This window comes from Rattus norvegicus, chromosome 11 (genome assembly GCF_036323735.1).
Source record: "Rattus norvegicus strain BN/NHsdMcwi chromosome 11, GRCr8, whole genome shotgun sequence".
Classification (NCBI taxonomy): domain Eukaryota; kingdom Metazoa; phylum Chordata; class Mammalia; order Rodentia; family Muridae; genus Rattus; species Rattus norvegicus.
The window spans coordinates 65,044,006-65,064,919 of record NC_086029.1 but is presented as its reverse complement, the minus strand read 5'-3'; the positions used below and the strand labels follow the sequence as shown (position 1 = coordinate 65,064,919).

At 38.7% G+C, this 20,914-nt stretch overlaps 1 protein-coding gene across 3 annotated transcripts in view; it reads right to left on the bottom strand.

Annotated features, from left to right (window-relative positions):
• The window catches only part of LOC100909977 (leukocyte surface antigen CD47-like), a 64,862-nt gene that overhangs the window by 17,634 nt on the left and 26,314 nt on the right, over positions 1-20,914 (bottom strand). For 2 of the 3 annotated variants that reach the window (XR_010056134.1, XM_063270854.1), the window contains exons 3-5: positions 10,816-10,905; positions 1,683-1,790; positions 450-542 (exon numbers count right to left, since the gene is read on the bottom strand). Coding sequence is in view for 2 of the 3 variants with exons in the window: in XM_063270854.1 (XP_063126924.1) it covers positions 450-542; positions 1,683-1,790; positions 10,816-10,905 (291 nt within the window). In the remaining variant the exon portion in view is untranslated. Of the gene's footprint in view, positions 1-449; positions 543-1,682; positions 2,520-10,815; positions 10,906-20,914 lie in introns of those variants that run through there. The other variant, XM_039088866.2, reaches the window with a different exon arrangement.

The window sequence follows — 20,914 nt, the reverse complement described above, 5'->3', positions numbered from 1 at the left end:
CTCCCAATCACTCTGGTTACCTGGGCAAGACCAGAAGATACGATCAGGAGAGTCAGAGCCCTGGACTAGACAGTGGAGGTGTAATCTAGGATCCGCCTTACTAAGGAGTGACTGGATACTGCCACACCCAGGGAGAATGATTCTTCTGAGGCTATGGCTAATGGTGGGTTCCCAATGCCCCAGGGGGTGACTTCACATTCATGCACATATGGCTTAGCACTTAAGTGGATTTAGTAGGCTATCAATTTTAAAAACAAAAAGACATGAAGTTGTGACGGAAACTTTGTGGGGATATGGAGGCAGGGAAAGGAGGAACTGAAGAAGGGTTGAGAAAAATTAGCTAAAAATAAAATAAATAAAAATAAAAGAAAAAGAAAAAAAGGTTTTCCCCAAAACGCTGTCTTTGAAATGCAAAGGTATTTAAAATCATTAGAACAGCAAATGCTCACCTGGCTTAAACTTATGGTACTGGAGAAATACAGGTATCACTGAAGGAGTAGTGAGGAAAGCAAACCCATAGCCTTTCCTTTTTGCAAAGCCACCTGTTAACAAACAGAAATTTATTTCTCTCTGTGTTTCTACTGCTTGCAAAGTTAATGTACTGAATTTATTAAATTCATTGCCCTGCATACTGCACTCATAAACTATGAAATGTTGAAAATATTCTTCTTCCAAATTTACAGTGACTCAACGTTTTCAATCGCATCAGTTTCCTCACATGAAAACCTTCATTTGGCTTTAACTCTTTAACTGCCTTACGTAATTCCAGTTGCCCTCACCTTCAACCATCCACTCATTCTCAGTATTCAGTCTGTGCCCCCCAAGCCAAATTTACTGCTCTTTCCCGTCGTCTTCTGATTTCTTCAGCTCTTCAGGCCCTCACCAGGCCTGAATGCAAACATAGTTACCAAATCTGTTCCTAAGATCCTCCCGTGCTGCAGTGTCCCTAAGAGACAGCAGTGGTGCATTATGGTCTGCCATGTGAGCTCCAAGATTTGTTTTCCTAAGAGATGGCAGTGGCGGCAGTGGAACGCTATGGTCTGCCACGGAGAGCCCCGGGATTTGACTTTCCCTTCTCATCTTCTCCCTGCCTCTATTTCCCACTCTCACTTCCAGCTCTCAGCTGCAACGATCACTTCAGATAGAGCTCCGGGTCCATGCCCATTTCCACATCTTAGCCAGAGCACTCTGCCCCCACAATGGATTGAATGGTGATCCCCTTACATTCTCACCTTCCCGTCCCCTAAACCTATGTGATTACATGACGATGATATGATTAAGGGTTTAGAATGAAGATCCTAAACTGAGTTAAACAAGTATCTTTAATTTCAATGGCATCGCCAACACACAAACACGGAGACGGACACAGGGAGAACGGGACAAAGGAGAAGATAGAAGGGCAGATATGGGAGCTACTCTGCCCCAGGCTAAGGAAGCCAGCCTTTGCCTGCAAACACTGGAAGTTACAAGAGGCAGGAAATAGAATAGCACCGTCTTCCCCAGGCAGAGGACACCAGAGTTTCATGCATAGGGGTGGGGTCCAGATCAATGAGGTATTTTCTGTTCTTTGAGACCACATCGTGTGCTGCAGTCGGCCCAACAACTGTAGGAATCAGTACACTTCCTTTCGAGATCTCCTCACATCAGCCCCAACACTACAGCCCAGTATCTGTGCGTCTTACCTGGGATCAAAAGGCTGGCTCCAGTAATGACAACGATGGTGATCAATAGTCCAGTAGCAAATAAAATAATAGTTTTCCTGTTTACAGGGTTGGATTTATATTTTTGTACTTAAAAAAAGAGAGAAATAATTACATAAACTTAATCAGAAACTAAGGTATCGCCACAGCATATAAAGTGCAAAGACAAATTGACAACTCCGTGTGACACTTAAATAAAACTCATACTCACACCATTTATAAGTAATTGATAGGTAGGACCATGACAACACACATGTATAGCATGTGAGTATGGGGGTGGCACTTAGTTCTAATCTATTTTACAGAGCAAGTTATAACAATTTTCTTAATTAGGGCATTTTTAAGTTCCCGTGTCAGTCTTTCAATGTGGGGGTAGGTCTGTACATTATTACGATAGAACTTTGAGAGGAATATCTAGATTCCACACAGTAATATCACCCATTATATGTCACTCTTAAATATTGTTAGTATTCCCTGACAAGCAAAGTGATTCCAGACTGACCACACAGTAGCGAAGTGCACAAAACTGATAGACAGTAACTAGTTAACTAGCAACATAAGAAAAAAGGAACCAAGCCCCACACAGTATGAAATGAGTAGAAATCTATACATTTAGGAAATTTGTTTTGAAAATAAACACTAAATATTGAGCAAATCATATGTTGGTCAAATTCTGATGGAAGAAAATGCCAAGGACTTATAGCCAAGATATTAAATGAAATTACATGCCCAAGGTTCAAGAGGATTAATCACGGAAATCATGGCTCCCAAAACAGGCTCATCCTCGTGTGTCTGCATCCTTTTGTGTCTGTGTTTTCCCTGAGACAACAGGACATTTTGTATTAATTTACACACACACACACACACACACACACACACACACACACACACACACACACCATTAAAGACCACCCAAGGTGAGGCTGAGAGGCAGAGGAACTGAGAACTCCAGGGTGTTTGGGTGAAATGCCATTGATAATTTCACCACACACAAATGTCTCCTTTTTGGTATTCAGTGGGTGATGGTGATTAGAGGGAAATACTTAAAATTTCAGTTTTCTTTGACTTTTATTCTAATAAAATGAATAGATTGAATGAATCAAATCCACCAAACTGCACAATAACCATGATTTAAAAGAAATCTATGTTTCAGTATGATCCAGCCACCTGAAAATGTTTTATTATTGTATTTACTAATCTTCTGAAGGTTGTACCTCCAGTGGACCATGAAACTCTTCTACGCCCCATCACTTAAAAATACTACCATCATTTAAGGGTTCTACCACACTTAATGGATCCTCTAACACTCCAATGACTAAGCCTCTAATCCACAGCCTTTGGACAACAAATTTAAACCATATTCAAGCCACTAAGCTAAAACTATAAAAAATCAATACAGAAAAAGTTTGTGGATTACTAGAACACACCAGTAATTTTTTCTAGATGAATTTTTTTTCTTGATTGATTCTGATATGATATTATGTAAGGTGACCTGTATTAACTTTTAAAAACAAAGTTGTAAAAATATAGCTGACTCTGAACTCATCGATTATGGATCCATTCCAATAAAATATTTTTTTCTGTTGAGTACAAGTTCTGGACTTGGACATGAGGGAGTAGATATCACTGTCCTAGGTCGGCACAAAAGGGGACCCACATTTGACCCATAATTTTGAAAGCGGATGAAAAACTTGACAAGGCAAGGGATGCTCACGGTAAAAAGGAGGCAGTTAGAGAACATACAGAAATATTGACATTTATAAAGGAGGATTTAAAGATGTCACAAAGTTAAGGATACTGACTGATCTGTTCCAGTGATAGAAAGCAAACTACCATCCTTTCCTATTAACTTTCTCTTCATCAAATTTTACTGCTATTTTTATAAAAATTCTCAGTTCTACCCGGACTATTATTTTCTGTCCTGCCTTGCATCTGGGAATAATATTCTAGCATATGTGCTTACTGTTTTGTTCCTTTATTCTCTAAAAGTTATTGGAGTTGAAGGATCAATTGTCTTAAGTCCACTAATACTGTGTTTCATAAAGGGTGTCTTAAAAATTATAGTTGATTCTGAAATTAATATTCTACTTCCAAAGTGGTGCTAGAGACTACTTATAGTGCCCCAAGAGTACTAACTGAGGGAACAAACTCAATCCTGGTAGGACCAAGCTCCCTTTGAACATTGCAAATACCTCAATACTGAAAAGCTATATGTTGTTTCATTGTTAATTGTAATTTAAGCTGTAGAAATTCCAATGCAAAAAACACAAGTAGTAAGCCAAACAAATTAAATCACATTTATCTACACTAACATTTGACAGGAGACTCTAAGTCCAAAATAGTCAAAAGTAATAAAGAAGACAAATTTGTATTGATTAAGGGCATGACTCATCAAAGAAATACTACAATTCTAAATATCAGCATGCTCAGATTCATAGAGCAAATTCTGCTAGAAAGTGGAAGCAGAGATCATAGTGGGTGATGACAGTACTCCAGTTCATCAGTAGACTGGCCATCAACTAACAAATACCATCAAAGCAACATCATACTTAAATGACACTATAGATCACATTATCAGACATTTACAGAATATTCTAACCAAAGCCTCTAGAATACTGATGGTTCTCAGAAGCTCAAGAAATGCTCTTATGAAAACAAACCATATTTTAGGTCACAAAGCAAGTCTTGGCAAATAAAAGAAATTGAATTTCTTATAATCTCTCTGATCACAGTGTAGTAGAACTAGAAATCAACTGCCACAGACTACACAGGGGAATGTGTCAGCAGAGGGACCAAGGCTTGGATTTCAGGTAGAGAATGGATTCGGCTCGACAGACAGACACAAACTTAAGGTGTGTGCTGCTGCGAAAAGCTTTACTTCTTGGCGTAGATTTAAGCAGTTAGAACAGGTACATCATAATTGGCAATCATCCAACTCTTATTCATCACCCCACCAAATGTCTCTTGCAAGGAGGAAAGCTGAACATACAGTCTATGAAACAGTTCTCAGCCGCAGACAATAGTTTAGAAAACTGCAGTTATACTGCCAGACTTGTGGGCACCAGGTATGCATTCAACATTTACCTTTGTTTTAATAAAGTTTAAACTCTATGTTTATGGCCCCTCAGAATAATAAGGAAACTTTGTAACCATTGTATAATTTCTGTCATTTCTTGCTCAATGTTAATTTTTCTTTTCCTTTTAGTTAACTCTTGATAAGTTTGTTCAACTTGTTGGAACTTATCCATGGTCTTTCTAAAAGAGTCACTACTATTCTGAATCATGGTAAACAAAACTTTCCCAAAAGGGGGAAAAGCTTTTCTGGAACAGTCATTTTGTTAGTAGCTGCAATTAATTTCTCTCCTATTTACTGGGAACCAGTGGATACAACAGCTGAATTCATCGCAGCCATTGAGTTTATCAGGATCATGGTGGTATGAGACGTTTCTATCTCTGAACTTTCAGTTCCTGAGACATCTAAAGGTCCATGACCATCTTCCCACACTGCTATATTCTTAAAATCAGATATTGCTGACAGGCTTAAAGTTGCCAAGATCACCAAGGCTAGAACACAGAAGGCACCTCAACCGCAAGCATAGACCCTGGTCATCATCTATTTGTAGGGAGACGGCCAGGGACCTGGAGGAGGCCAAGCCATTCTAGGCACAGGCCTCTGCTCTGGATAGAAACGAAGCACAAGAGCTTCATGTCACACAGACTCTACTGGAGTGGGTGTGGCAATCAGTGAGAAAAATTAGAGAAGATGTAGAAACACACGGAGACAGAATAATACAGAATTGAACAATGAATAGGCTACTGAGTAAATAGGGAGAGAAATTAAAAAGTTCTTAGAAATGACTGATAATGAAAGTGCAGCCCAACAGAACATCTAGAATACAAGCAAAGCCAGTCTAAGAAGGAGCTTTGTAGCTATAAAAGTCTTAAAGTGAGAGAAATGTAAACAAATAATTAATGACTCACCTGGCGGCGTTAGGAAAACAGTAACAAGCTAAATCCAAATTATAAGATGGAGAGAAATGAATGCAATAAAAAAATGAAATGCGATACAAAACAAGTCATTGGACCAGATAGGCAGGCTTGAAAGAGTTAACAAATTGATACAACCTTGGTCACACTAATAAAAAGAAAGCAAGAGGTGCCAAAGTAATAAAACTAGAGATGAAAGAGGAAGAACATTAAAACAGATTCCAATGAAATTCCCAAGTGCACTTTGAAGGTAGAATGTGAAAAAGGAGAAAAGAAAATTTATAATTCAAAGAATTGTAAAGCATCAAAGAAATGGATACACTGCTAGACTTACATGACCTATTAAAATTAAATCAAGAAGATGTAAATGAAAACTAATGATAAAGGGAAAAGGTTTAAAGATAGGTTATAAACAACCCAAATGGATCTGTAACTAACCAATTATGGTTGTGTGCACCTTTAAACTCGGGCATCCAGAGGGAGAGGCAGAGGATCTTTGAGTTCAAGAAGAGTCTGGTTTACATAGTGAGTATTTTGCTAGCTGGGCTTATATGTAGAGAAAAAAAATTCTCAACTGAAACTCCAAGGCCTACCTGTATTCCCTCTTGAAGTTTAACCGATCTTTAAAGAAATAAGATCAATGCTTTTCACATTATTTGAATAAATAGAAAGGGAAGGACACACTAAACCCAATTTATGGAACCAGTTTTATTCTGATGCCAAAACCAGATAAAGACACAAATGTAGGTCACCAGTATCTCAATAATATAGTAGCAAAACAAATTAAACATCAAAGAAGGTTATTCACGATGACCAAATCTGCAGCAATACAAGTATGATTTGATATGCTCAAATCAATCACAGAATCAAGGACTAAATCACATGAGCATATCAATAGATTGAGAAAATTCTTTGAGAAAGACCAACATCCCTTCATGAAAAGAGACAGGACAAAACTAAACATAATTCATCATAAGAAAGTCTATTGGGTGTTTACCATATATCTAGCATCATATGAACTGGAGAACTCACAGCATCTCCAATAACATCAGAAACAAAAGGTGGCTACTTTTTCCACTCTTATCTTCTATAAAGTGTGAGCTCTATTTATTCGTGAAGTCCTGAAAGTCTTAGCTAGAGCAAAAGACAAGAGAAAGGAACTGAAAGGATTCAGATCAAAAAGAAAGAAATTGTCGCTATCTGCAGATAGTGTGATCCTGTATGTATGATAGACTCCATCTTATAGAATACATTTAGAGCAAATAAACACTTTTCACAAAATGGCAAAATGAAAGACCAACATATAAAAATCAACAACCTTCATATATACCAATAAATACCCAACTGATGAAAAAATCAATCAGAAAAAGCAAACAAACAGTTGCTTAAAGAATTCCCAAGAACAAACCTAACAAGGGAACTTGAGTGCCCCTACACTGAAAAATGTAAAACACTGAAGAAAGAAACTATAGAAATTACATGATGAAAAAGACACCATGCTCATGTATCAGGAGAATTTATCAATTGTGAAAGTGGCTATCTACAGATTCAATGCAGTCCTCACCAAAATTCTAATGATGTTTTCCATGGAAATACATAAAAAAATTAAAAGTTCACAGGAAGCAAAAACAAAAACAAAAAAAACAAAAAAAAACAAAACCAAAAACCAAAAAACAACCCCCCCATCATCATCATCATCAACAACTACAACAACAGCAGCAGCAGCAACAACGACAACTACCACTTCTGGTCAACAGAATCCTTCCCGGAAAGAACAGTGCTAATTTCAACAGCATGACACTGGAATAAAACTGACTTGTAGATGAATCAGATCAAACAACGAATCCAGAAATAATAACACACAGCTATAACCACACAATATTTGACAATGGTGTCAGAAATGTACATTGGAGAAAAGATGCTCTATAGCAAATGGTGCTGGGGAAACTGGATATCCCCATGTAGAAACATGGAACTCAAGCTGCACCTCTCATTAAATACAACAAAAATTAAGATGAGTTAAAGACCTTGATGGAAAATCTGGGACTCTGGAACCTTTCAAAGGGAATATTTCAAGACATAGGCATGAACAAGGGTTTTCTGAATAGAACAACGACTGAGGCAATAAAACCATGAATTTAAAAAAAAATGGGATTGTGTGAAATTAAAATTACTTTTGCATAGGAAATGAAGCAACTGAGAAGTCCGTCCATGGCATGGGAGAGAGACTTTGCTAACTGGTATCCACATATCTGTATAAAGAATTCAATCATGAAATGGGAAGAAATCACACACCCCATCAATAATTGAGCTAATGAACTAAACAGTTCTTGAAAGATGAAATAAATACAAATGACCAGGAACATATGGCAAGGTTTTCAGCATCATTAGACAGCAGGGGAATTTGGAGGAAGTCAACATGGACAGTCCATTTCACACCAGTTAGAATGACTGTTACTAGAAAAACAACCAAGGGAAGCTGGGAGGGCGTAGATGGTGGATTATAACTTATTCCGGCCATGATCGAAATCAGCTGAAGGGTCCTCACCAAGGTAGCAGCCTGTATTCATGTCCCAACTGCACCTCTCTTGCATACATACATGAAGGAGTCCAGATCGACATATCACAGAAGTACTTGCACACATGTGTTTATCACAGTGTTACTCACAATGGCCAGGTTACGGAATCCACTGATGTGTCAGTCAACAGATGAATGGATAAAGAAATGTAGCCCGTATACACAAGAGAGTTCTCATGCAACCATAAAGAGGAGTGCAATTACGTCACCTGCCTTCTTACTCAGTTCTTTCATTTGCTATGCAAAAAGAATTTCAATCTCATCTTTGGAAAAATGAGTTAGACTTAGAAAAATACCATGGTTTTTATTCGTATTTATATATAAATAAAATCACTTTTATATATAAAGTGAGACTAAAAATGAAATAGCCTGTGGATGAAAAAGTATCCACATTTAGCAGCTGAGAGCTGCTCCTGCAGCCATCCTACCCTGACACGATGGAGCGTCCTCTCCAAACATGAGCCTAAACGAAGACTAATACAATGGAGAAGGGAGAGAAAGGAGAACGTTCAAATTCATGACATACTCAGATAAAAATATCTTTTGATCAGTTCTATCACTACATTTAATTTTTTATTTAAAATAAACAAAAATGTAATGTTGTTAATGATAGTACCTTGATAGACAATCTTCTGTCATTCACTCAACAAATCATAGCATTGGAAAATCATGTAATGATCTCAATAAAGGCTATTTCCTGTCTGAATCCCAGGACTCAGACCTGAAAGCCTAGGTCTGCCAATGTGACTGAAAGGTTTCCCTAACTTCAGTGACTGTGGAGCAGGGCCTGCGGCCATATCAGCCCTTCCCTTAAAATAAGAAGCTTACTGAGATTCTAAGATGACTTCTAACAGTGTCTACGGTTTTGGAGGTAAGGGCTATGGTATCTTGGCAGTTGCCAGAGTCAGGCCGTGTTCTGCTCTTTGTCCATTTAGACATAATCTGGGGACATTTCTGAAATCACTAAGCATTTCCATGACTTTGTGCATTGTGCAAAACTCTTCAAATAAACTGCCGGTCATCTCATGTTTGTTTTTCTGTCTCACTGAGGACACACAGCCTGACATACCAAGGAACGAACTTCATGAACTATCCAGCAGGCACCCTTTGCCTGTGGTATGTGTCTGGAGTTGGGTTTGGGGAAGAGGGAGAAAAGGCCATCTCTGAGGACTTGTAGGTTTGCCAAGGACTAAGTGACCTTCGTCAGGTAGAAGGTGCGAGTCAGAGAAGGGCAAGTCTTATTGGAAAAACGAGTCCTCCATTTTGCACTAGGCTCAGAGGAGCAATCTGGACATGGTAGATTGCTACATTTAAGTAGCAGGGTTTCCCAACAATTTAGTATTCACTAGTGCACAGCTCTCTAAAGGCTGCAGAGCAAATTTAAATAGCACCATTTTCACCTTACCTGAATAGGTGTTTACTGGTCTTCAGTCACTGTGTGAGGGATTTACAGACTGAGTAGGAAGAGATCTTAGAGTTTAAAAGCTTGAAAGTTTAGTCTGTCACCTGAGGACTATAGTAATGTAACAACTTTCCTTTGCCAAATTTGAATGGAAATATGGTTAAGGATAAACCCCAACTGGAAGGCATATGACTTAGCACCTTGTGTACTTTTCGTAATTCTATGACCAAATGCCTGACAAGAAGCAACTTATCGAGAGAGAATTCATTTTGGCTCATGGTCAGGGAAACACTCTATTATGTCAGGGAAGGATGGCTGCAGAAACAGCTTTCAGGGGTTGTGAGTGGAGCATGGGGCCACTTCCTCTCATATAGACAGATCAGGAAGAAAAGACTATCCAGGAAGTTGTATTATGCATATCAAAGACCATCAGCTCCAGTTGACTTTGTCCAGGTAAGCACCACACCCCAAATAAATTAGCTCAAACTACCAAAAAAAAATGTCTTGACTGGGCATTGTTCAAATACATGAGTCTATGCTCCACGTTTCATATTCAAACTATATTAGCTTGTGATGAAAATTCTTAATTGTTCATATAAAAATAAGATAGAGCATCAGTTTTTGCCCCCCAGAGATTTGGATTTTACACAGCATCCAAAGCAATATCACAAAGCACAGTTCCACTCCAGCTGCTGCACGAACCACAAAGCTGCATCGTAGTACAAATAGGGCTTTGTCTGGAAAAACGTGCTAACTGGGAAAATGAACAGGGATATCGGGCTCCAGAGCGTGGGGCTCTGCCTTTATATTATTTCAGCCTCTGACCATCTGCTTATCAAATAAAATTGTATTTGTTGGTACAACCATGCTAAATACTATTTAGATGGTCTAAATAGTATTTCCAGCTTTCTCTTTGAAAAGAATTTTAAAATACTATAAAACATCTTACAAATTCAATAGTAGCAGTATGTTAGGGACATTATATCATTCATAAACACCCTTATTCCATTATTATTCAAACAATGTATATCTTATTTATCAAAATACGACTTTTCCCAGAGCAGGTGACACAGGACAGTTCATATTAGTGCTCCTGGCATAGCAGTTTTATCACTCAAATAGTAATGAAACTAGATGTAAATACTTACTTAAAATACCAAACTGTGCCCAGAACAGAATTAGAGTCAAAAATGGCAAAATAATAATGGAAATATGTTCCTTTAAAGTAAACAATGAACCTGAGGAGAAAGAAAAGCAAAAACCATAGTTAGTATTTACAATAACTAAAGATCTTTAACAGTCTCAAATATATTTTTATTATACAGGTGGAAGACTAAAATAACTAAAAGCTGTAGCCACAGTTTATATACATTTACATACAAATGAAATTTTACATATGATTTACTCTTATACAACAAATTTTATTTAGGATGCCCAAAGTACTGGTTACTTGGACGTTTCTCCTTCCTTCTGACCTGTACTGTGTAGAAGCGTGGCACAGTTCCTAAGAACAGATCCTCACCACACTCTGACTCACAATCTGTGAGGACAGATAGCACCTGAGCGCCTCTGCTTGTCACTATCCTTAACCAGGAAAGATACCTGTTGTTCCTACCCATTAACAGACAGCTCTGACTGTTGACAAGAATAATGTATGCAAAGGGTTTAGGGCAAGGGTTGGCTTTTCATTTTTATTGAAAATAGATTTTTTCTCATACAATATATTCTGACTATAGTTTTTCTCTTCCTTCCATTCTTTCCTCCCACTTTCTCCTCACCTGTTTAGGTCCACACCCTGTCTCTCACAGAAAATAAAAGTCTTCTAAGGATAACAAGCCAAATATGACAAAATAAAATATAATAAGATGAAGCAAAAATTATCCTATCAATGTTGGATATAACTACACAGCAGGAACCAAAGAGTTCCAAGAGCAGGCAAGAGAGTTGGAAACATACTTGTTTTCAATCAGGAGTCCCATAAAAATACAAAGATAGCTATCATGGGTCTTCATTTCACCCTGCTGCTGGGGTGTTGGAAATACCACTTGGGCAGGCTGAATGAGGAGTGCTTGACTGAGTTTATCCTGAACCATTTCCCTGGTGTATTGCAAGCCTGGTAGATTGTAGGTCAAAGAGTTTGTTGCTCGGTAGGTGTTCACATTTCTTCTTTGGTATCCTGCGGAGAGTATCTTTTACAATAGTGAATCTATGTTGCCTCTAGAACATAGGGTTGTAAAAGCTCCTTGTATGTACCAGCTCGACTTCTCCATGTTCAATGAGTTGTACAGATATTGTCCTTGGCAATGAGGTCTCACTGTCTGGGTTTTTTTGGGGGGGGAGCAACCCTTTTGGTCTTAGCATCAGCTTGGGTTGTTTGGGGATTTCCATGGACCCCCTTGGCCAATAATTCAATTGAATGCAATCCAGATCCAAATGAAGGTTTACAAGAGATGGCCAGTTGATATTCTGTGTCCCATTACTAGGAGTCCTCTTTAGGGTCACCTTCATAGATTTAAGGAAGTTTCCACTGCATTATGGTTCCCCACAACCCACAACAGCCCCTCCAATTTCAGCTATCTCTCCCCACAGTCTCTTCCTCCATCTCATATCCCCCTCCCACTTGATCCCTCCAATTCCTATGCCCACCCTATCCTAAGTACACCCATAAAAGATGTGCTATTTCCCCTTCCCAGAAATATCCATGCATCAACCCTACACCTTAACCTAGACAGACCCCCTTCTTTACTTAACATCTCTCAGTCTACAGAATTTTACTTTGTTTATTTACTTACTGGTTAATATACACTTATACATGAATACTTTACCATATTTGTCTTTCTGGGTCTGGCATTAACTCTTCTTTGGAAATCTGGTATAATTCTGTACTAAAAAATCCCATCTGGCCCTAGGATTTTTGTTTTTTTTAAATTTTTTTTATTTTTCTATTTTTATTTTTGGAGACTTTTAATGATGGCTTCTATTTCAGCAGGGGTTACAGGTCTATTTAGATTGCTTATCTGATTTTGTTAATTTGGATAGCCTTTGTCTTTTACTTATTTGGGATAAAGGTTTGTTTATTTTGTTAATTTTATGAAAGAACTAATTCTTTCATTGATTCTTTGTATTGTTCTTTGTTTCTAATTTATTGATTTCGGCCCTCAGTTTGATTAATTTCTGCTGTCTACTTCTCATGGTTTGATTACTCCTATTCTCATGGTTTGATTACTCCTATTTGTTCTAGAGCTTTCAGGTATGCTTTCAAGTTGTTAGTATGGGATCTCTCTGCTTCTTCTTCTTCTTCTTCTTCTTCTTCTTCTTCTTCTTCTTCTTCTTCTTCTTCTTCTTCTTCTTCTTCTTCTTCTTCTTCCTCCTCCTCCTCCTCCTCCTCCCCCTCCTCCTCCTCCTCCTCCTCCTCCTCCTCCTCCTCCTCCTCCTCCTCCTCCTCCTCTCTTCTTCTTCTTCTTCTTCTTCTTCTTCTTCTTCTTCTTCTTCTTCTTCTTCTTCTTCTTCTTCTTCTTCTTCTTCTTCCTCCTCCTCCTACACCTAATTCTCTTCCTCCTCCTCCACCTAATTCTCCTCCTCCTCCTAATTCTCCTCCTCCTAACTCTCCTCCTCCTAATTCTCCTCCTCCTACTCCTCTTCCTCCTCCTCTTCCTCCTCCTCCTCCTCCTCCTAATTCTCCTCCTCCTTCTCTTCCTCCTCCTTCTATAATATAGGCACTTAGTGCTATGCCCTTGCCTCTTAAGACTGTTTTTATTGTGTCCTATAAGTCTGGGTATGCTGTGTATTCATTTTCATTGAATTCTACAGCCTTTCTTTTTTTTTTTTATTTCTGTCTTGATCCATGTTTTTTCTTCAATGGAGAGTTGTTCAGTTTCTATGAGTTTGTAAGCTTTCTCTTTGTTATTGATATCCACTTTAATCTGGTGGTCTGATAGGGTTCAGGAAGTTATTTCAATTTTCTTGTGTCTGTTGAGCTTTGTTTTTTTTTCTACTAGTATGTAGTTAATTTTGGAAATAGTTCCATGAGATACCGAGAAAAGGCACATTCCTTTGGTGAAATGTTCTCTAAATATGTTAGTTACATTTTGTTTATCTCTTCTGCTAGGTCCAGTATTTCTCTGTTTAGTTTTTGTCTAGGTGACCTGTCTATTGGTGTGAGGAATGTTGAAGTCACCCACTATCAGTGTGTGATAGGATCAGTATTTGATTTAAGGTATAATGTTTCTTTTATTGTCTGTGTGCCCTTGTTTTTGGTACATAGATGTTAAGAGCTAACTGAAGTGTTATCTTGGTGGATGTTTCCTTTGATGAGTATGTAATATCTTTCACCATATCTTTTCATTAGTTTTGGTTTGATGTCTATTTTGTTAGATAGTAAATGGCTACATCAGTTTGTTTCTTTTGTTCATTTCCTTGAAATATCTTTTTCCAACCTTTTACCTTAAGTTAATATTTATAAGTGATGTCGGGATGTGTTGCTTTGATGCAGCAGGAATATGGATCCTGTTGTTGCATTCATTCTGTGTCTTTTTATTGAGGAATTACGATCATTTATATTGAGGGATCTCAATGACCAATGATTGTTGATTCTAGTTACTTTGTTGTTGTTGTTGGTGGTGGTGGTGGTGGTAGGGCTAGCAACAGTGCTGGTGGTGGTATGTGTACCCATGTATGTACTTTTCTTTTAGTTTCGCTGGTATGAGATTATTTGCTGAGTTTTCATGGTAGAAGTTAACCTCTTTAGGTTGGAGTTTTCCTTCTAGCACCTTCTGTAGGTTTGGACTTAGCTATTGCTTAAATTTGACTTATTTTATGGAATATCATGCTTTTTTTCAATCTATGGTGATTGAAAGTTTTGCTGGGAATTGTAGTCTGGGCTGACATTTGTGGTCTCTTAGAGTCTGAGGTATGTCTGTCTATTCTTTCCTGGGTTTTAGAGTCTTCATTGTAGAGGTCTGGTGTAATTCTAATAAGTTTGCCTTTATGTGTTACTTGGTCTTTTTCCCTTGAAACGTTTAAATATTCTTTCTCTGTTCTGTATCTTTTCTGTATCTATTTTCTTTTCTGGTCCAAACTATTTGGTATTCTGTAGTCTTCTTGTACCTGTATAATCATCTCCTTCTTTAGGTTAGAAAAATCTTCTAAATCACCATCCCAAGAGTACACAGGGCTGGCCTATGGCTCCATCTGCATATGTGGCAGAGGATAGGCTTGTATGGCATTATTGGGAGTAGAGGCTCTAGGTCCTGTCAAGGCTTGATGCCCAGTGTATGGGAATATCCGGGTGGGGAGGTGGGAGGGAGTGGGTCTGTGAGTAAGGGAACACCCTCATAGGAGCAGGGGAAGGGGGGATGGGATAATGGGTTTCTGGAGGGGAAACAGGAAAAGAGGATAACATTTAAAATGAAAATAAAAAATATCAGGGGCTGGGGATTTAGCTCAGTGGTAGAGCACTTACCTAGGAAGTACAAGGCCCTGGGTTCGGTCCCCAGCTCCGAAAAAAAGAACCAAAAAAAAAATATATCCAATAAAAGAAAAACAGAGAAAAATCCTCTATCATTTCTTTGAAAATAGTTTCTGCATCTTTAATTTGGAATTCTTCTACTTTCTCTATTCCTATTATTTGTAGGTTTGATCCTTTCATAGTTTTCCAGACTTCCTGACTGTTTTGTGTCAGGAATGTTTTAGATTTAACAATGTATCCATTTCTACTATGGTATTGTCGATGCCTGAGATTGTTTCTTCTCCTGGATTCTGTTGATAAAATTTGCTTCTGTAGTTCCTGTTCAAATTCTTCAATTCTGATTTCCCAAACATGCTCAGATTGTGATTTCCTTTATCATTTCTGCTCCTATCTTCAGGTCTTGAACTGTTTTTATTGGTTTCCTTCAACTGTTTCTTTATATTTCCCTGAATTTCCTTAAGGGATTTATTCATTTCTTCCAATTGTGTATTTATGTTTTCTTGGCTTTCATTCACAGTTGTCTGTGCTTCCCTGGATTTCTATAAGGGACTTACTTGTTTCCTCTTTAAGGAGCTGTATCATCTTATTACAGCTGATTTTAATGTCCTTTGCATGTGCTTCAGCTATGTTGAAATATTCAGGGTCTGCTGTGATAGAATAGCTGGGCTCTGGCTGAGACATCCTGCCTTGGATGTTGTTGATTTTGTTTTTAAGTTGGCTTTTAGGCATCTGGGTTTGGGGCAATTATAGGTCTAGGTGTTGATTTCTGGGTTTCTCTTTGTTGGGTGGGCGTTTTGTTCCTTGGATTCTGTTTTCTCTCTAGATTTTTGGGGAGTGTGATGATTCTTCGTTGCCTGTGTTACTCACCTGCCCAGCTGGTGTGTTCCCGACTAATGTGTGCTGGTGTTGGAGACCGGGATGCAGTGACAAATCAGGAAAGCGAGGTTAGAAGAGATCCCCTGTGGGAATCCACAGGAGATGGGTGGGAATGATATGGAGGGAGTTGATCTGCTGATCTGTTGGTCTAGTGATCTGTTGGTCTTAGGGAACAGTGAAAACTGAGAACATCTGCAGGCAACCCTCAAAGGTTGACTCTTACCATACGCTAGGTAACTGTGAACTATGGTTATCTTTGTGTATGTTTTATGTGTGTGCAAAGTGTCAAAATTTACTTAAAGCAGCAATAATGTACTTCTCCAAAGTCTGACCCCAAGGACAGTGAGTATTTTGGACAGCCAGCTTGTCCTCACATCACTGAAAGTAAGTGTAAGAAAGATGAGCTGACAGAAAATTGTGTATACAGCTAGTCAGGTGACATTTTGAGATGCATATTTATTGCATAGAAGTCAAATATGAATTAACCTACCCCTCAAACATCACTTATTCACAGTGTAAACATTCTAGCTTTCTGAACAACATTATCATTATAATCACTTACTGTGTAATAGAATCTCAGTACTTTTCTTATTGGCCTTGGTGACAGTTGATCCACTACTTTCCCCTGTCCTAACCCTTCTACACCTATCTGATAACTATTGTCTTCTTGAAATTTGCATAAAATCCAAGGATTTTAAATTCTACCTAGTGAGGTCTTGCAGTATTTCACTTTTGTCTGACTAATGAACTATCGTTCCATTTGTGGTGCTTCAAATGATAGGATTTTATACCTTTCTCATAATTAAGCAGTGGTCCATTCTGTATATGCATCTCATTTTTCATTCTCATTCATCAGTTGCCTTTTAGACTAGTTCCACTTCCTGACTACTGTGACTAGTGCTATAATCAATAAGGAATTGAAGATCTTTATTCGACTTAGTAATTTAGTGTTCACTGGATATGCCATAGTTTGAATTTGGAATGCCCCACCTGCCATTTTATAGGTTCATGTATACTTGGACCCCAGTTGGCAAAAACTGTTTTGGGAAACTGTGGAAGCTTTTAAGGGGGAGGCAGAGCTGGATGATAGAGGACACAGGAAGTCAGTCTTTAAAGACTACAGCCTGACCCTACCTCTAGCTGAGCTACTTGCTAGAATGTGACAAGATGCTTTATGTATTCACTTCCACTCTCAGAGTCCTTTGCCATGTTCTCTCCCTCACAATAGACACCAATCCTCTGAAACATAAGTCAAAGTTAAAGAATAATGACAACAACAAAAACCAAACCAAACAAAAACAGAAAACCTTCATCCCTTAAGTTGCTTCTGCCAGATATTCTATCATAGCAATGCTATTAGCCATCTTCCTTCTCTCTGTGACAAAACTTATAGGTTTACATCTAATTGAATTGTTGACCAAAAGGGCCCTGGATATCCCCAAACAATGCAGGCTATTGCCAAGACTATGATTTGATCTCCACAAACTGACAGCAGGACCCCATTACTGAAGACAATATCTGCATTGAACATGAAGACGTCAAGCTGGTGCCTACATAGAGCCTTCACTCCTAAGTTCTGCATGTTTGGTATAGGGATGTGTTATGCATGCTATCAAAAGAGAACCATATACACCAAGCCACCCACACATTCTTTATCTACAAGAATGTCCTGCCTTCAAGATAGGCTAGGGCAATGGTGACTGGCACAATGCTGTGGGAGTAACCAACTAAAAATTGATTTGAGATAAAGCCCACTCCACAAGGTGAGACCAATGCCCAACACTACTTAGGTAACTCAAAACCTGAGACTAGATAGCCCAGGGACCTAGGGTAAATCCAAGTATTACTGGTCTAAAACAACAAGAGCAAAAAATTTAGTGATAAAATGACTCCTAATGATCCTAGGCTATACTCATAGATTAGTGTCTTATTTCTTTTGGCTCATAATTTAAGAGTGCACTACGTGATGTCAGGGAAGGCATGGTAGTAAGAGTGCAGGGCGACTAATCCCATTTCAGTTAGGAAACAGACAGCAAGGACTGGTGGCACTCGGTTACCATTCTCTCTTTAATTTAGCCTAAGATGCCAGTCCATGCCAACACCACCAGCCATGTGGTGTTATACACAACTACAGTGAATCTTCCATGGAAACAGATAGCCCTATGAATGCAATCACAGATGGGCCCAGTGCTTTTCTTTCCTAAATCCCATCAATCTGACAGCATTAGCTATTATTGGCATTGGTGGGAAATGTGATAAATCTATTTGTAATTTTTTGGGAAGCTGAAGAGTTTTTCATAATGTGCTAATGTATACTCATCTCAATAGTTTGTAAGGGTTCCTTTTATTCCATAGCCATGCTAGCCTTTGTTAGATAACAACTAGAGAGCATCTCATAATGGCTTTGTGAGTTCCCTGATGATTGTTTATGCTAAACATTTTTCATATACCTGTAGCCTATTTGAACCATGCAACTACAACTACATTATTATTATTATTATTATTATTATTATTATTATTATTATTATTCAAAATGCTGTAAATGTAGACCAAGGCAAACATTGTCAAAATTCCTCAAAAAAATGCACACTGGAGAAAAGACAGCCTCTTCGCAAATGGTGTTGGGAAAACTGGATCTCATGTCAAATAAAACTAGGACTTCCCTTTCACCGTAACAAAGATACAGGTGTCTATAAGGATGATCTCTAACAGCACTCAGGAATCTCACTGAATAAGGCCAACAAGTGGCAGATAAAAACACTAAATTCTGTATAGCAAATGACGCTACTGTTAACTGAGTGAAGATGAAGACTGCAGAATGGGGGGAAAATTGCGATCACTTACACAACCAACAGAGAGTTAATATCTAGAATATAGGAAGAACTGAAAAAATAAAAATCTCTCTCCCCCTCCCTCCCTCTCTCTCTCTCTCTCTCTCTCTCTCTCTCTCTCTCTCTCTCTCTCTCTCTCACACACACACACACACACACACACACACACACACACACACACACAAACTTAAAAGTAATGGATTCTAGCACCAAGCAGAGTGCTCAGAATAAGATACATCAGTGTATGATAATGAATACTTCAAAACTGCTCAACATCCTTGGCCATCAGGGAAATGCAAATTAAAACTGCTTTAAAGTTCCATCTCACTCTAGCCAGAATGACTATTATCAAAGAGTCAAGTGGCATTAGATACTAATAAGTTTGGAGACAAAGGGGACTTTTATTCACTTTTGGAGGGGGTGTAGACCTATGCATCCACTATAAAAGTGATATGAAGATTCCTCCCAAAGAATACAAACAGAACTACCACATGGGAGAGCATAGCCAAAGAACTCTATGTTCTACTACAGAGATGCTTGCACATCCATATTTTTTATGCCCCTATGTAGAATAGCTACAAAGAGAGACCAGCTTAGATGTCATCCATAGATGACTCAGTAATGAGTATGTGACACATATACACAGTGGAATTCTAATTAGCTGTAAAGAAAAATGAAATGATGAAATTTAAAGGTAAATGAAAAGAACTGGAAAAATATTATACTGAGTAAAGTAACCTGGGCTCAGAGTGATAAGTGCTGCATGGTCACTCTTATACATGGGTCCTAGCTGCAGAGCTTTCAATGTAACCTAGAGTATCTGTCAAAGCCAGTAAAGTACAGAGCAGTCCGTGGAAGGGTCCTTGAGGGCTGCAGGTTAGTAGAATACAGACGATATAAAGGCAGAGAGAAAATGCTGGGGTAGAAATGTTGAAGTGATGAGTATTCTGAGAAAGAATGGGGAGGTTGAAGTAAAGTGAGGGAACTATGAAACACCATTTGGAAACCTAAGGCCTTGTAAGCGCACTATAGATAGAAAAGTACAAGTGAGATTTCCCATGTGAGTAGACAATGTTCTTCCTAGAAGCCACTGTTTAAAATTCACAGTGCTGGATTATAGGATTCCTCCACAGGATTATCCTATAGGGAAGTCCCACAGGCTCCAAAACCAACACACACTCTTGTTTCTACTCTTGGTTGCCCACCAGAACCAGATGATATAACCTTATTCCTAAAGATGCCACATATCTTGGTTAAAGACAGGAAAACCCAGCTCCGACTGAGTTGGACATGTCCTCCTCTGAAGCTGTTAGTTGTTAATTGGTGGCATGCAGACTATCGAGGGAATAGGACACTAGTGGTCTTGTTCATTTGTAAGCCCTACAAGCTACAAAGCCCATCTGTCAAGCAAGATGTGTCCACTGGCACAATATGGTAGGACGATCATAGGGCAACAAAATAATCTCTGATCAGATTAAAGGGCCTCTTCACAGAAGAAAATACATGCCCAGTGCTACAAACCCAGTCAAAACCTCATGATATTGCAGATCAAAGGCTCTAGGGTAGAAACAGATTCCCATTGCTTAGCTAAAGTGACAGGGCATCAAACTACAGCCTAAATATTTAAGTTTATTCTCATAGACAATTGCTACTCTCTTCCTCAACCAAAGAATAGTCTCTTTGTAGTGAAGGGAGTGACTCATGGCTGTTCATGGTGCTAAGAATAAGTAGAAGCTGAGAGACAGACATAAAGTGAACATTTTTACAACCCCCTTTAAGGCCCAGGAAGCATCACAGAAGAGGGAACGAAAATAATATAACTGGGAGACAGAAAGAAGGGCTGTGGAATGCTATCTTTAAAGCATGGCACTACCATTGCAAACATGAACTCAGCTTTGGTTGCCTACATGGGCCTACACACAAGAGTGAGCCTGTCCAGAGCTGATCATGAACTAGAGAGGAACTTCTGGGGCCATACTATTTCCAGGGAGACTACTGGATACTGATGGGTTCTGAAGGAGGAATCAGTATAGTTTCCACTGTGTTCCCAGTGACAATCCCACCAAGATCCAA